Raw genomic sequence first — 16964 nt, forward strand, 5'->3', positions numbered from 1 at the left:
TATTGAAAATCCAACAGAGCCACAAACAATTAGTATTAACAGGACAGCACATCAAGATTGCTAGATAGATGGGGCACCTGGGTGGCTCAGTTGGTTAAGCGTCTGCCTTTGGCTCAGGTCATGATCTCGGGGTCCTGGGATCGAGTCCTGCATCGGGCTCCTTGCTCAGCGGGGAGTCTGCCTCTCCCTCTCCCCCCGCTCGTGTGCATGCACACGCTCGTGCGTGTGCTCTCAAATAAAATCTTTTTTAAAAAAGGTTGCTAGATACAACATATAAACATATACACACATATATGTGTATATACGTATATAAAACAATGGGCTGTAAAAGTCAGGGGGAAAAGATAAGGTTTCAAAAGAGAAAAGACTTGCAGTAATGCCTGATGACCCAAGCAACAGAGACTAAAGAAATGGATGTGCATACAGAAAATGGTTCAGCAAAATCCTGTAAAACCAGGAAAAGCTACAGGAAAGTAGCAACCGAAGCCCATTCCTTAAGTGATCCTGCGAGCGATGAAGAACCGGTGACAAAGAGAAACATCCACACTCCTCTACCATTCAGGACAGGACCCTCAGCACCTGCCAAGCGGTGAGGCATAAATCCCACCTTTCCATCTGTTTTTCTCAGCCCCCAATTTCTGTATGATTTGCAATGGCCTGAGGCGAATGCCAGTATAGGATAAGATGTGCAAGAGATTTATGAGGGAAACGTATGGCAAGAAAAGGAGACAGGGATCTACCAGTCATGATGCAGGTAGGAGCCCTGTGAAGGAAGGAGGGAGGGAGGGAGGGAGGGAGGGAGGGAGGGAGGGAGGGAGGGAGGGAGGGAAGGTAGGTCCATAAACAACAGCGCAGTTCTAAGAAAGTTTTGTCAAGGTAATGGGGAGTCTTCAAGTCAAAGACACCCATAAGAGGGATCCTACATCTTGCAGGAATGGGCTTGCCTTAGTATTCCTGCTGCTCATGTCACTGAAGGCCAAGGTGGTGGGGGGGTGGGGTGCAGCCAATGTGGGCAGTGTGCCCTTGGGAAGAATGCAGTGATGCATTTGAGGCCCAGCATCTGGGACCATCAGGCAGTTAAGATCCCTACAGTTGGAGATCCAAGAGGCTCTCTGCCTGGGTCTGCGTCTGTCACCCACAGTGACCAGGAGCAGTGAGGAAGGGGGACCATCTGCTCTCTGCAGAGGCCAGCAGCAGGCCCTCTTCCTGCAAACCCAAACAGCAGGAGCATGCTGGGAACATAGGTGGCTGCTGGGAAATGGGTTTTCTCTTCTTTCCAGTGTTTTCTTCCTATTAAACATAATAGGTTTCTAGAGGGCAAGGAGAAGTCCTTGGTACCGTTACCACACCCTCACTGTGAAAAGTTACATTTTTCTCCACTGGAAACAGGATTTCTTTTAAATTTTTTTTTATATGAGAGAGTGAGAGCCAGAGAGATCAAAGAGGGAGAGGGAGAGTGAGAAGCAGACTCCCTGCCCAGTGGGGGAGCCTGACATGGGGCTCCACCCAGGACCCTGGAATCATGACCTGAGCTGAAGGCAGACACTTAACTGACTGAGCCACCCAGGTGTCCCAGAAACTATTATCGGTTTTTGCTTATCCTTCCAGAAACAGGCTTTGTATGTGATATTTATAATCTAAGATATTAGGTGCGTATGTAGAGTGGCAAGCCATTCCTTAGGTTCAGCAACTGCAGGGGTTGGGGAATTGGGGAGCTGGGGGGTGGGTACAGTGGTATAACCTCTTATTATGGCTTCTATGTAGACAGTAGGAAAGCCTGGTAGCTCCCGCTGCAGGCATTGCCTGGGCCTGCACCCTTCTAAGAGAGGGTCCTGTATCTTTGCTTTTCTACAAAAAAAAAAAAGCCTATAGATATAGATTTTAGTAATAAATGTCTGCATATACACTAAAAAAAAAAAGAGGGCACCTGGGTGGCACATTCAGTTGAGCAGCCGAGTCTTGATTTCAGCTTAGGTCATGATCTCAGGGTCCTGGGACGGAGCCCTGTGTCTGGCTCCATGCTCAGCGGGGAGTCTGCTTCTCCCCCTCTGCCCCTCCCCGTGACTTGCTCATGCTCCCTCTCTCCCTAAAATAAATAAATCTTAAAAAAAAAGAGAAAGCAAATTTTAAAAATAGTAAGTGCCAAAAGGTGACAGCAAAATGGAAGAGAGTAAAAAGCAAAATACCTGCAAGAAAAAAAGCACAAAGATGAAAATGCTGAAACATGAATCAAGAGAAAAAAAGCAGCTGAGCCTGTTCAGGAGGGGCCCCTCGGTGGGAGGGGCCTGCCCCCCCCACACCCCCGGTGGGAGGGGACCACCTCCTGCCTTGGAGCTTCCTCTTCCCAAGGAGCCAATTCCCAAAAAGTCTCCTTCCTGAAAAGATCCTAAAAAGGAAAAGTCCAATATGTGAAACGAATCTAAAAGAAAGTACAGTGCCCAGGATCTCTTCCCATGATCACCACTGCTGCTAAAGGAAAACTCAAAAGGAGTCAAAAAGGCCAAAAATTGCTCTTGGCACAGAAGAAAATAGACCGCTCCTTCTTGTAGGAAGGAAAAAGATTACAGCAAATCACCATTTGGTTAATAGAAAACTTCTTGGAAGGAACAGCTGATAGGCAGAAGTCCAAGGACTTCTGGTCATTAGGTGGGGCTTGAACTCATTCCCCAAGATCAAGAGTCCCGCGCTCCTCCGACTGAGCCAGCCAGGTGCCCCCTCCGGAAGTCATTAAACTTTGGACGAGGCTAGAGTTCTTAATTTGGAATACTGATTACAGTTTATATTCATTCACAGTAATAGTGGATAATAAAAACATTTTAAAGACTGCTTTAGTTGGTGTCCAATGCTGATTTTTAAGTGGTAGTCTTTGCCTTAAAACTTCATGTGTGCCTACTGATTGTTGCAGGAATTTTAGCAAATCTAAGGAGTTAGTATACTAAATCAGCAGACACCGAATCTGTTAGCTCATGCATTTAATTGAAATGAGCGGGCCAGGATTATATATAGTAGCATCTGTCCAGCTACAACTGGTCAGTTTTTTCCCCTGTGTCTACCCTCCTGTTTCATTTTATTCTCATTCCTTGTTCAGCTCTTATAAAAGTCAGCATTCCTAACAGCAAATTACTTGAAGAATTTGCCTGCTTTATAGGTTAGCACTTAAACTTTTTTTAAGAGATAAGACATTTAAATTGAACAAAAATCTTCCAACTATTGACATGTGTCAATCCAGGTATTTACTTCCTCAATTTTGATCAATATTTATTTATATATATTATCATAAAAACAGTGATTTTGAATTTTTTTTTGACTTGGTGTTTTTTTAGTGGCTGAAGAGGTCATACATTGTTGGTTGTTCTAACTTCTGCTGTTAAGTTTTTTCTAGAAATAACATTTATGTTGAACAGTAATACTTTAGATCTATATATGAATATTTATATAGGTCTCTTTGAAGGATACTTTTAGGCTTATTTGCAAAAAGGCAGTTTTCTGACAGCATGCTAATGGGTCAACGAAGAAATCAAGCAAAAATCAAAAGGGCAGTTCTCTTTGGTGCAATAGTTTTTTTTGTAGAATCTTAGTGTGTATAAGTTTGTGAGCAAATGAAACATGCAGGTTCAATACACTGATTTTGATTTTCCCATCTTCTAAGCCAAAATCTGTATTTCATAGGTTATTTATTTTTAATGGATATAGTAAATTCACAGCTCTCAGTTTCGATTTGGCGGGAGATCAACAACTAGGCTCTATATTGAATGGATTTTTATCACAAATACCAACCATCAGTAATTTTTTCTGGCCTATTTTAGTACATCTACTTCCTAAATCATAGTGTTAAGTCATGTATTTGAGAAAACCCTTTCTTTATAGGTGGTTGCTGTCCATACTCAGCTACTCAGCTGAATAAAAAACTCTAAGTGATATTTGGAAACTGCAAAGCTGGAGGGAGGAGGCAGGATTATTCTTTCAAATGATACGGAATATCACTTGCGAGATTCCAAAGCCATAGATAGCTTGAGAACAAACTCAGGATAAGAGAGGTGGTAGGATTGTTGGCTGACCAGCTGCAACTTCCTATAAATACAATGAAAAAGGCTGGTGAAACTCAAGTACAATCTGGATTAAAAATTCACACTTGGGGTGCCTGGCTGGCTCATTCAGTGGAACTTGCAACTCCTGATCTCAGGGTTGTGGGTTTGAGCCCCACGTTGGGTGTGGAGAGGACTTAAAAAAATAAAATCTTTACAAAATCATGCTATCTCAGGGATGTTCACAAACTAGTAGGTGTCCTGGGTGTCCCACGACAGCTTTCTACAGGCGAGGCCTCAAATGAATGGTATTTATCCTGCAATTCAGCCTATGGGGGCACTTGCATTAAAAAGGGTATGGACTCCCAAACTTTTTTGTAGCTTCTCTGGCCAGTCACCAGAGAGTATGAAAGCACGCAACATAGGATTTTTGGCAATTCTTGCTGAAAATCATTACGCATTGCAGTAAAATATGAAGTATGGTCCCAATAGGGAATCTTGAACCACTCTGATCTCCTGGGTTCTATTCCAAAATAATCACTTTTAGATTTTCTTTTATCGGATGATCTCTTTGAGGCAGGTTTCAGATTTTGGCAGTACGATATGAAAGATCAGGAAAAGCATTGATGAAAAATTCTGATTGGGGCACCTGGGTGGTTCAGTCGGTGACGCGTCTGTCTTTGGCTCGGGTCATGATCCCAGGGTCCTGGGATCGAGCCCCACATGGGGCTCCCTGCTCAGCAGAGGGCCCCGCTACCCGGCCCCACTTGTGCACTTGCATGCTCTCTTTCTGTCAAATAAATAAAAACTTTTTAAAAAAATTCTGAGAGTGGAGTTTTAACAAACTGTCCCATGACCGCCTCTTTCTACAGGTGAGGCCTCAAATGAATTGTAACTATCCTGGTGTTGCTATGGGGGCACCTTATATTTTTTAAAAAACGGCATAAAAATACTACAGCCTGTGAAAATATTTTACTAGAGATTGAGTGGGACCTAAGACCTTTCTTCCAAAACGAAGGCTTTGATTGTCAGGCCTGTATTAGGTTCTGAAACTAAAACTACAGATTTGTATGTATTAAAAATTATGTCAATGAGGGGCAGCTGGGTGGCTCAGTCGATTGAGCATCCAACTCTTGTTTCAGCTCAGGTCATGATCTCAGGTCGTGAGATTAAGCCCCATATACGGCTCCACACTGGACATAGAGCGTGCTTGAGATTCTCCCACTCCCTCTGGATATCCACATGCAAAAGAATGAAGTTGGGCCTTTATCTAACACCACATGCACAAATTAACTCAAAATGGATCAAAGACCTAAATGCAAGACCTAAAAGTATAAACTTGAAGAAAACATAGGGCAAAATCTTCATGACATTGGATTTGGCAATGATTTCCTGGATAGGACAACAAAGGCATGGGCAACAAAAGAAAAAAAAATAAAGACAAACTGAACTTCATGACAATTAAATCTTAATAAGGGATTAATACCCAGAATATGTAGATAACTCCTAAAAACCCAACAGTTAAAAAAAACCTGATTCAAAAATGGGCAAAGGACTTGGATACTTCTCCAAAAACATACAAATGGCCAAGAAGTACAGGAAAAGATATTCAACATCACTAATCGTTAGGGAAATGCAAATCCAAATTATAATGAGATACTCCCTCCCTCCTATTAGAATGACTACTATCCCCCCAAAACGAGAAAATAACAAGTGTTGACAGTGATGTGGAGAAATTGGAAACCTGTGAACCCTTGGGTTCATGTAAAACGGCACAGCTGCTATGGAAAACAGTATGGCAACTCTTCAAACATTACAAATAGAATTACCAAGAGATCCCGTGATTCCATTTCTGGTTTATATACCATAAACAAACGAATGAATAAATGAATAGGTAAATAAATGAATATATAAATAAATGAATGAATAAATGGATGTGTAAATAGATGAGTGAATAATGAATGAATGAAGGAATGAATGAATGCAGGGTCTCAGAGATATTTGCACACCCATGGTAATAACGTCATGATTCACGGTAGCTAAGACGTGGAAGTAACCCAAACATCTTCTGATAAATAAATGGATGAGCAAAATGTGGTATATCCATACAATGGAATATTATTCAGCCTTAAAGAGGAAAATTCTGCAATATGCTACAACATGACAAACCTCAAGGACATTATGATGCTCAGTGAAATAAGCCAAAAGACAAAATACTATATGATTATACTTACATGACCTACAGTAGTCAGAATCATAGAGATAGAAAGGAGAATGGGGATTTTCAGGGGATTAAGGGATGGGAGGAAGGACAGTATTTAATGGGTATAGAGTTCCTTTTAGAGTTTACAAGAGGAAAAGTTATGGAGATGGAAAGTGGTGCACATAAGGCAGTATAACATGATGGACATATTTAACACCTCTGAACTGTACATTTAAAAGTGGTTAAGATAGCACATTTTACGTTATGTGCATTTTATCAATTTTATTTTTTTTAAAGATTTTATTTATTTATTTGACAGAGAGAGACAGCGAGAGCAGGAACACAAGCAGGGGGAGTGGGAGAGGGAGAAGCAGGCTTCCCGCAGAGCAGGGAGCCCGATGTGGGACTCGATCCCAGCACCCTGGGATCACGACCTGAGCCGAAGGCAGACGCTTAACTGACTGAGCCACCCAGGCGCCCATTTTATCAATTTTTTAAATTGGGGGAGCAAACATCATAATACAAGTTCACACCAATCAGACTGCAAACATTTTAAAGGCTGAAGAAAACAGGTATTGGGAGGTATATTTCTTACACTGATGATGGGAATGCAAATTGATACAATCTTTTCGGAGGGCAATTTAACAATAATGTAATGAAGCAGAATTCGCAACTTGGCAATTCCATTTCTAGATCGGTATCCTGAAGAAACTCTTGCATGTAAATAAGAGGTCAAGGTTCTTCAGGGCAACACTGTTCATAACAGAAACAACGCAGGCAACACACCACAACTGATTAGGAATGGCTACTACCCTAACTAACAGTTAAAATAGATCTTCACATTTAGACTTGGGAATCTCAAAGATTTCAAGAAAAAGCAAGTTGCAGAATAACTGTACATTACGGTACAGTTTGTGTAAATGTTTAAACCACACATTTTGGGATGCCTGCATCTATAGTAAAAATGTAAAAAAAATACAGAAGCTGTCATCTTTGGGGAGAAGCAGCGATGGGATTGGGATAGGGGTACAAAAGAGGGGTACATCTATGCATAACATTTATGTTAAATCTGAGCGGTGGGTACATGGGCATTTATTAGTCTTACTATATATTTGTTAGATGTTCGAAATGTTTCACTAAACAAGAACACAAGTCTTACGAGAACTTCTAGATTTAATCTGGAGTTATTTCCAAGTCAAGTGACAATTAGTAGAAGCATTTTAAGCTATGTCAAAGGAGTCTAACAGTTTCCTATAGTCATTTATTCCCCGATCCCTGTAAGCTTGGTGATTCACCTAAAATAGTATTGGAAGGATACTGAACACAACATAGTTTTTTTAAAGCACTTACCCAATAAGCAGAGATAGTTGGGTTCAGTCAGTCGGGATAGTTTTGTGACCTGATTCAAGATGTTGTAAAGCTCTGTTGGTTCACATAAAACCAAACCAGCCATCCTACTGGGTAGAATCAATAATGTAAAAGCTTAGTACCTCTTTCTATTTTAAATGAATGGCCAAAGATACTGGATTAAACCCCTTTACACACCTTCAAACCAAGATGAAAGTAACCGTGCAGGTGATCAGGAAAGCTTCAAGAATCTGTAGTAAAATGTGTGTCGAGGAGAATAAAGTGCTGAACACAGCATGTATGAGCCAGAGAAATACCAAGTAGCTATACTATAGTCAGCGATTCATTTCCTCTGTCAGCAAATAATTAGTGAGCACCTACTGTATGCCAGGCCCTGGAAATAACCAGTACACTAGACTACCGTCATGAAGGTTCCAGCCTAGCATGGAATACAGACACTGCACCAAAAAAACACATTATACATAGGAACAGCGCTACCAAAGAGGCAGCATCCAGTGTTGGAGGATGAGCGAACGAGAGGACCTCATCTAGTTGGGGCTGTTAGCAGTCACCTCTCAGACAGCCCTCTCTAGCTAAGCCCTCTCTAGCTCCTGATTCAGGAGGCTATGCAAGACTTAGCCAGGTAGTGAAGGGAGAGAAGGTGAAGAAGGCAAGAACATTCAGTACTTGAGAGCCTAAAGGAGGTTGGTGTGTGTGGTGATCGCAGGGAGAGAGTGATGAGCAAAGACCCTGGGACAGGGCCTTGTAGGCTTAGGATCAGGATGGAGGCAGTCAAATTTGGGTGGAAAATCGCTGATGTGTATCGATCGAACTGCCCAGCCAGCCTGGGCTCTGGTTCCTGACTGCAGGGCTGCCCTTACTTGCTATCCTGGTTCCTGAGCACATAAAATCTCTGGTGCCCCAAGGACACGGAGCGGGAAGGGCTGGGCCCGTGCAGCAGCTTCCTACAGGGAGGCCACCCTTTAGCAGGGGTCGGGGTGGGGGGTTACAGAGAGCTGCCCAGCAGGCCTCTGGAGGCCAGCAGGGGGCATGTGGGAGAGAAGCTGAGTCTAGGGGTAATCTTCCTCAAAATAGTTAGGATTATTGGTATCATGTTACTGGGAAAGGTCAACCCCTCAACAGGGGCCTTGGGATCCTTCTCATGAACTCAGACTTTGGTTCTCAGCCTCCCCTCCAACATGGTCAATTTCAGCCTCCACATGGATCATTCATATCAGCAGCAAACATCCTCTGTACCCATCTCTGTTCTCCTTTACAGAGACACTTCTCACTGCCTCCAATTCCTCACCTCCAAACTCTCCTGGCTGTGCCACTTACTGTCGGCTGCCTGACCATGGGGAGTAATTAGCCTCTCCATGCCTCAGTTTCTACCTCTGTAAAATGGGGTAATAGTAATTCTGCCACTTCTGTAAAGCCAGGATAATAGAACCTCCCTGCTGCGTGTGGATTAATGAAAGCACACACATGAGACATTCTGATCAGGGAAGAAATGCAACCTTCTCCCCTGGAGCTTCTAACCCATCAGACCGCAGGAACTGCTCTAATCAAGGTTATCAACAGTGACCTTGCCTAAGCCATTTGTCGCTTCTCTCTGGGCTCGAAGGATGGAGTCTGTCTGCATTTAGCCCAGTTTAGCACCCCTCCTTCCCAATGCTCTCTACTTCCAGGACACTCCGCTCTCCAGGCTTCTCTCCTACCTCTGATTGTTGCTACTCAGTCTTCCGTGCAGGAGGCTCTGCCTCCTCACGTTAAGTAGGTCCTGGGGCTGTCCTCTCTTTCCTTCTCTGTCTACACTCTCTCTAGGACAGGGCTCTCCACCTCACCACCACTGGCATTCGGGGCCAGATAATTCTGTGCTGTGGGGGGTATAGCAGGACTTTTAGCAGCATCCCTGGCCTCCACCCAGTAGCAAACCTCCCCCCACCCAGGCGTAACAACCAAAAATGCTTCCAGATGTTGCCAAATGTCCCCTGGAAGAAGGGTGTGGCAAGTCACCACTACTGGAGAACCACCACCCTAAGATCTAGAGTCTAAGGGATCTGAATCCCATTTGTATACCAGTGAGTCCCAAATCATAGCCCCTGCTTGATCTCTCCACTGATCTGGACTCCACTTGGATGCTTCATGGGCATCTGAAATGTAACACAGCCCAAACAGAACTTCTCACTCACACGTGCCCACACCTCCAATGCCTGTCTTTTCATTCTCTCAGCCTCAAAGGACGCACCATTATCCACCTAGTTACTCAAGTCCATGACTCAAATCCCTCTTTCCCCCAGCCCCTCACACCCAATCTGTTAGCTTCAGTACTTAAATATATTCCAAACCCATCAATTTCACTCCAGCTCCGGGGCTAACATCCTAGACTAAGGTACTGTCCTCTCTCTCTCTGAGGATGTCATACTCCCCAGCGGTACCTCTTGCTTCATATTTTCTCCCCACAATCTCATCTTTACATGGCTGTTGGGGGGGGGGTGTCTTTTCAAACTGTGAGTTTCTTGGTCTTCATCTCACTTGCCACCATCCGACATTACTGCACTCGTTTGTTTGCTTGCATTATTATCCATCTTCTCCCACTGGAGTGTATGGGTCACAAGGGCAGGGACCTTGTTCTGCTGGTTCACTGTATCCTCACACAGGGCCCAGGATTTTTCATGCAGAGTAGTGCTCAACAAGCACGCATTCAGTGAACAAATTGTTAGTCATCATTCCTGCCTTCTTCACTAATGGGGCCATCTTGACTTGATGCCATACATACAGATGCCACAGGTGGGTTGTACCTAAGGACCTCCCCACTCCCACCCCCCAGTCAGATCCCAGATCCTCTGTCTCTGAAAGCCCAGTGCTCAGAATATTTGGGAGGCAGTGAGTAGAGGAGAGAGGACAAGCTTTGCATCTAGCCCCACAGCTTCCATAGGCCAACCTAAAAATTGGCTCCGAACCTGTCTCGTCTGTAGCTCAGAGCCCATCCTCAAACTCCCACCTGGCTTTCTCCCCACTGCAACCTCTATCCCTTTATTCGTGAGTGGCGGGATGGTCTCCAGGCATCCAGGTGAAAACCCAGCCCCAGGGATCAACTCCTCTGGGGGAGGAGGGGGAGGAGGGGGAGGAGGGGGAGGAGGGGGAGGAGGGGGAGGAGGGGGAGGAGGGGGAGGAGGGGGAGGAGGGGGAGGAGGGGGAGGAGGGGGAGGAGGGGGAGGAGGGGGAGGAGGGGGAGGAGGGGGAGGAGGGGGAGGAGGGGGAGGAGGGGGAGGAGGGGGAGGAGGGGGAGAGGGGGAGAGGGGGAGAGGGGGAGAGGGGGAGAGGGGGAGAGGGGGAGAGGGGGAGAGGGGGAGAGGGGGAGAGGGGGAGAGGGGGAGAGGGGGAGAGGGGGAGAGGGGGAGAGGGGGAGAGGGGGAGAGGGGGAGAGGGGGAGAGGGGGAGAGGGGGAGAGGGAGGACTCAGCCCTGTGAGCTGAGATCGGGGTGCTGCTAGCCTGGGCAGGAGGACGACGGAGTGCTCACCGCCCCCTTTCAGCGTACTCCAAACTCTACAAGGTTTAAGATGTTCTTGGCTCTGCCATTTGCACCCTAAGAATATTTTGCCATTGAGCATTTACACAGACCATTAAACTATTAGTGACAAGTTTTTGCCAAAAGCATTGTCCTTAGTGAGTTCCATTAAGCCAATATAATGCCTTGATTTTATTTCATAGTTCACCAATTCCTATTTTTTCCCCTTTCAATTTTGTTTAGCCAAAATCAGTTTTCCCAAGACCAAGTCTTTCTCTCGTGTGAATTTTACAATAAAGATTTGATTCCTTAGTCAGATTCTTATCCTAGCAGCATCGACCAAGTATGGTTTCTGCCCACTGTTTCGTACGTAATGATTACTTCTACCAAGTAGAAGTAATTTTCCTAGTGACCTGTTCAAAAACAGTGGCATCAAAATGGCAAGTTTAAGACATCCCCCTGTAGATTCTTTGAGCAGAGAGAGCACTTTTTGAGACTTTCAGGAGGGGTTCAGTGTGATGGTTCTTGCAGGCGAATGGGGCAGGCAGACACAAGAGTGGTAAGAGGAAGCACTTTGAGGATCTGGCTTCATGGGGTCAGAGAGACCGATCTTCCTATGAACTGACCAGTCTGGGAAATCCACACAGCTTTTTGGGTGGCAAGCAAAGCCGCTAACTCTGTCAAGAGAGCAGGGTGCCAGCACAAGACTTGTCCTTGCATATTGGACACCCACTTGTAGGAAGGTTCTTCACCCTCCCCTGCAGGGGCCTGGCCTCTCTCCAAACCAGGAGGTTTGTATGTGGCTCTCTGCCAGCCCAGAGCTGTCTAGACACAGCTGGGCTGCTGAATGCAGCTCCAGTGAGAACACATGTCTATATTTGGGGAACACAAACCAACTGGGAAGGGATGTTTCCTTAGGGGTTGTGATAGCCTGAGATGAAGCTGGAAACTGGCCAGACCCAGCCCTTCTTGCCTCCCTGGGCTTCACCAACACATGAGGCCTTTCATTCTGACTGACAGCATGGCTGTCAGAGGCCAGGCCTCACATCAGGCTTCTTGAAGGACTTCCAGGACAGAGAGTTTGGTCTATTGCTCAGCCTCAGGCAGTCTGGGTGGACACAATTGATGGGCATTTGCTTCCGGTGGAGAGGAGAGGCACAACGCTCCTGGAGAAGCCAGGCCGTAAGCTTTACTTTGGGCTCCTGCCTCAGACTGAGCAGGGACCAGAAGACTGCAGAGATAGGATTCAGGGTCCAGAGAGAACCCCACTACACCCTGGTTCTCTGTATGAAGCAGGAGGCTGTGCAAAGATGACCAAGGCTTAATACAGTGACAGACTTCAACAGCCTCACCTGTAAAGGGAGGCAGTTTACACGGGATTCCACTGGAAAGGCTGTAGGAAGGTTACGTCGAGAGGACACACACCAATTGCCTAACACTAGCACCGGCCCTAGCACAGAGCAGGAGCTCAGGGAAACAGACGTTCCTTTACTTCTGCCCTAGCTCTCTCCTCCCAGTTTCGCCCAGGAGCCTCTGATAGCTACAAATCCCATAGACAGAGAGCACTGTTCAGAGCATCTCGGGCCAAGGAGCTGACCACGTTTCTAAGTGGAGCAAGCCTCGGTGCTGCCTGAGGGGCAGGATCCCCCAGGATCTGGTATGGTCTTTCCTCAATCACAGCCAGACACCTTCCTTGTGGCCTGAACCTTGACAAAGCCAGAGGACATAGTTCCAGGCTAGAGCACCCCCGAGCTGTGGAGGTCAGAAGTGGTCTTGAGATCAGTCTCTCGGTTCAGATGAGCACCTGCTCCTATCGTTAGTGATTGCTAGAATCTCTGGATTTCTGAGGCAACAGGTATGGGCCAGAGGCCCAGACCCAGGCGCCCACATCCCTGTCCCTTGTCTTCTATCTTGCCCTCACTTCTGTGTCCCCAAACCTAGGCCCACTACACACCTGAGAGGGACCCTTGCAGTCCTGGGAGAGTGACAGGTCTGTCCATGCCATTCACCTGGCAGACACAGGGGCTGATCAACTGTAATGCAGTCTCCCAAAAGCTGTGATCGTAACATCTGGTCTCACCCCTCCAACTCTGCCCTCAGCATTGCTTCTCCTCTGCTCCTTGATCGGGCTTAAGCCTCACCCTCTGCTCCTCTGAAAGGAGCATGAAGGAACTTTCTAGAACATGAAAATGTTCTACAGATTTTGGGGGGCGGTGCTTAAGGGTGTAAATTGTCAAAACCATCCAACTGAACACTTAAGATCTGTGCACTGTATTTTATGTAAACTATATGGCCGTAAGAATAAATCCCGTGTAGATCCAGGTGTTTCTGTGTTCAGAGATATGAATATGCGTGTTTGTGTGTATGTGTGGATAGGAGCCTACGTGTGTAGCCCCACCTGCACATGGATGACCTTGGTGTGGGGTCTGGGCTGTGGAAACCATGTGGACTTGGACACACAGCAAGTACACACTGCAGAATTCAGCTCAGGCTTCACAGGTACCACAAATCCCCGTGTCACTGTTCATTTGCCCAGAATTTTCCCCAACTGCTGTAACAATTATCCAAACCTCCGCAACCCTCCTTGGCTCCCCATGGAGCAACTTCTCTCATTTCCCAGTTCTTGCCTGGGAAGGTTAAGGCCACTGAGTGTGAACACCCCTCCTCAGCCAGCTGCCCCTGGGGGGTGGGAGTGATGGGGCTTCATGCTTTCTCCTGGAATCCTCTGACCTTATCCTCTCCCACCTAAACCTTCTCTCCTTTCTGCAATCTCCAAGCTGTCTCCCTCCATTAGCATCCTTCTGAATTCCAACATTCACAAGCCTTAGCTTTCTTGAAACAACTCAAGAAACCGGGAAACCCTTAGAATAGCTTGGCCTGTGCCCTCTGACGCTAGTGCGGGCGGAGAGGCTGGTGCTGGGCCCCAGCCTGGGAAAGTCTGAGGCTGGCTAGCTGGCAAGAGAGGTGGTCAACTAGAAGCCATGGTAAAGGGACTTTGCCCAAGACTTGCCACCTGAAGGGACCATGGGCCAACGCAGGTAGTATGGAATTCTAGAACCCAGGGGCTGAAGGAACTACGGAAAGCAGCAAGACTGAGGCATCACCACCTAGGTCAAAGGAAACACACCACAAAAGTACCACATGGAGGACAGTCAGCTACAAACTCCTGTCCGGCTCAGAGAATGCTAATGCCAATGACAGGGGAACTTTCCTGCCCCCATCTCTACTCCTACAACCCCCATGGGTCTGAAGCCACAATCTAAAAGGGGAGGGGCGTTGTGAGGAAGCAAGATGGGGAAATGGAGAAGCCAAGCACCCTTCCCTCCAACGGTGGGAGCCTAAAGCAAGCTTGAGAGGGGAAGAGAAGCTCTGCCACTGAATCAAGTTGAGATTTGACAACTAATGTGAACTGGACACGAAGGCGATGGCAGCGAGTCTGTTCTGGTGCCTCGGTGTAACCCAAAGAGCAAGCAAAGAAAGCAAGCAAGAAAGTGTGGGATGACAAAACTGTTTTAGGATTGCAAGAGGCTTCCTGAGACCCCACATGTTTGATATTACAGTCACACATGCAAAGCAGAGCACAGAATCAGTGCTTAATACAGTAGCTGTTAATACCGTTATGAACCATCTTGGGATTGAAAGGGAAGCAGCTGGGAACTGAATGTGAGGCGGGCTTTCCTAACAGTCAAGTTGTTTGGGTGGCCTGAGTAGAGCACTTGGCAGGGAGGGGGAGGGACTCAAGCCCCCAGTGTTGGGAGTGAGCCTGAGAATCTGTGATTCTATTTCTCACGGCCTCCCCTCTCCCCTCTACAGGGATACCTTCAGCCCTAGCCTCTCTTGGGCGTTCAATCCCACATTTCATGTTGGAGAAACTCCCCATTTGCCCACTGGTACTTCTATGTGGCCTACTCACCGTCACTTCCAATTCAACCCATCTAAATGGAGTTCTTTATCTTTTGCCTCCAGCCAGCTCTCCTTCCCCACAACCCCAAGTCCCCTGTTTCTGCGCATACATACTTCTCTCAGCCTGATGTTCCGCATCCCTCGTATTCATTTCTTAAACCCAGATAGGCACAGACTAATCAATCCTTTTCTTGAGACTGCTTCCTCATTGGCCCCATTCCCTCCATTCCTATGGCTACCGTCATAACTCAGATCTTTAACATCTCCTAAGATAGCCTCCTGAACAATCTCCCTGCCCTCCACATCTTTCCATGAGAAACCCTGGCACGCCAAAGTCAGTCCAATCTTCCCTATAGTGTCAGTGGCATCATAAACGCCTTTGATAAACTCTTGCTGCCCAAGGAATAAAATACAAACTTCTCAGCGAACATTCGGAGGTCCTGCACAATCTGGTTTTTTGCAACCTGCTTTTCCCAGCCTTATCTAAAACTATTCAACTCTTCCAAAACTCAGAGACCCACCCTCAACCTGGTGACATGGCTGAATAAAGACTCAGAGATAAGAGACCTATCTGACCACAAGGAACTCAGTTCTAGTGGTAAGATACAAGGGGTAATGAACAAGAGAACAGTTAGTGATAAGATAAAGGACACTGCTCATCTGCACGTCCCCAACTCCAAAAGAGAGGATCTGTTCAACACCCGTAGACTTAGGCTTTTCTACCCCCAGGTTTTACTTTGGGCTCTTCTTGCTCATCTAAAACTTGAACTCCCATGCCCAGGCAAGGATCTCTCCCTCCTCTGGAGTTGAATGGTCCCACTGAGTAACTCCTTCCTGAATGTCTCCGCCTACATATTTCATCCTGAGGTCCTTCTCAAATGGCCCCCACCCCAAACGTGGGTTAGATGTATCTCCTCTGTTCCCACACTCATAACTTTCCTAGTGTTGCCCCTATCATGCTGCCTGCAATACACCTGTCTCCAATAGACTCAGCTCCTTAAAAGTCAGAAAATGGGCAGATCTTGATACACCAACAACCTGCTGCACATCTATCTGCCCCACTTGACTGAACTTTTTGAGGAATTCTATACACCCAGAAAATAGTTGGGGGTGGGGGGAAGAATGAAGCCTCTAATTCAACTCACAAATTTAAATGATAAATTTAAATTCCTTGGGAGCAAGAACCGTATCTTTACTTTGGACAAACTCAACAAATCCACTTAACTGGGCTCAGCCACAGTTTCTTCGTACCTACAGCAGCAACAATGTAGCCATGTTCATAGCATGGCTGCGTAGACCTGAGCATTAGGGATCGGGTGACCATGCAAGTTACCCGCTGGATACCAGCTTCCTCGTCTGTAACACCGGGCTGCTTTCCCGTAAACTCGTACGACAGGGCCTCGCCCACTGTGCTGCGTCTGCCATTCTCAATGGCGGTGCCTGTGAAGGTCCCGAGCACCTTGAGGGACGAGGGCACTGGCCGGTGGGCAGTGTGTCTGTTGCGGGGGGGGGGGGCGCTGTGCATTGAAGTGACTGATTAGAGAGAACCCCATCCTCCCACCCCACCCACCCCAGGACTCAACCTTCTCTCCCCACTTCCCTTTCCAGAGCTTTCCGGAGCTCGGAGGCCCTCCTGCCTCCAGGAGTAGGTGGCTTTGGCTGAGGTCTAGGGCCCGGACCGCACCCACTCCGCCGGGCCTGCAGCGCGACCTTGACCTGTCTCCTTGTCAGAGCGTCAGTCTGGGGCCCCAGCTGGAAATGGCTCCTCTAAGGCTCTTCCAGCCTAAATCCCGTCCTCTTCCACCTCTGTGGTGCGGACTCTCCCTCCCACTCGCGACCGCGTCTCCCACACCGGCCGCACGGAACACAAGATGCGCTACGGCCACCCCCCGGACCGTGCTCCCTGCGCGCAGGAAGCGCCCCTCGGCCTTCCTCCTCCACAGCCCAGACCGACGTGCTACCGCGAGATCCGGG

At 47.0% G+C, this 16964-nt stretch overlaps 1 protein-coding gene across 8 annotated transcripts in view; it reads right to left on the reverse strand.

Annotated features, from left to right (window-relative positions):
- Positions 1-16948, reverse strand: part of STYXL1 (serine/threonine/tyrosine interacting like 1) — a 59237-nt gene extending 42289 nt beyond the window's left edge. For 4 of the 8 annotated variants that reach the window (XR_003523202.1, XM_027612639.1, XM_027612634.1 and 1 more), the window contains exons 1-3: positions 16591-16948; positions 7774-7826; positions 7579-7685 (exon numbers count right to left, since the gene is read on the reverse strand). Coding sequence is in view for 7 of the 8 variants with exons in the window: in XM_027612639.1 (XP_027468440.1) it covers positions 7579-7681 (103 nt within the window). In the remaining variant the exon portion in view is untranslated. Of the gene's footprint in view, positions 1-7578; positions 7686-7773; positions 7827-15104; positions 16513-16590 lie in introns of those variants that run through there. The other 4 variants (XM_027612638.1, XM_027612635.1, XM_027612636.1 and 1 more) reach the window with 4 other exon arrangements.
- Positions 16949-16964: the final 16 nt, after the last annotated feature.

Source organism: Zalophus californianus, chromosome 10, assembly GCF_009762305.2.
Source record: "Zalophus californianus isolate mZalCal1 chromosome 10, mZalCal1.pri.v2, whole genome shotgun sequence".
Lineage (NCBI taxonomy): Eukaryota > Metazoa > Chordata > Mammalia > Carnivora > Otariidae > Zalophus > Zalophus californianus.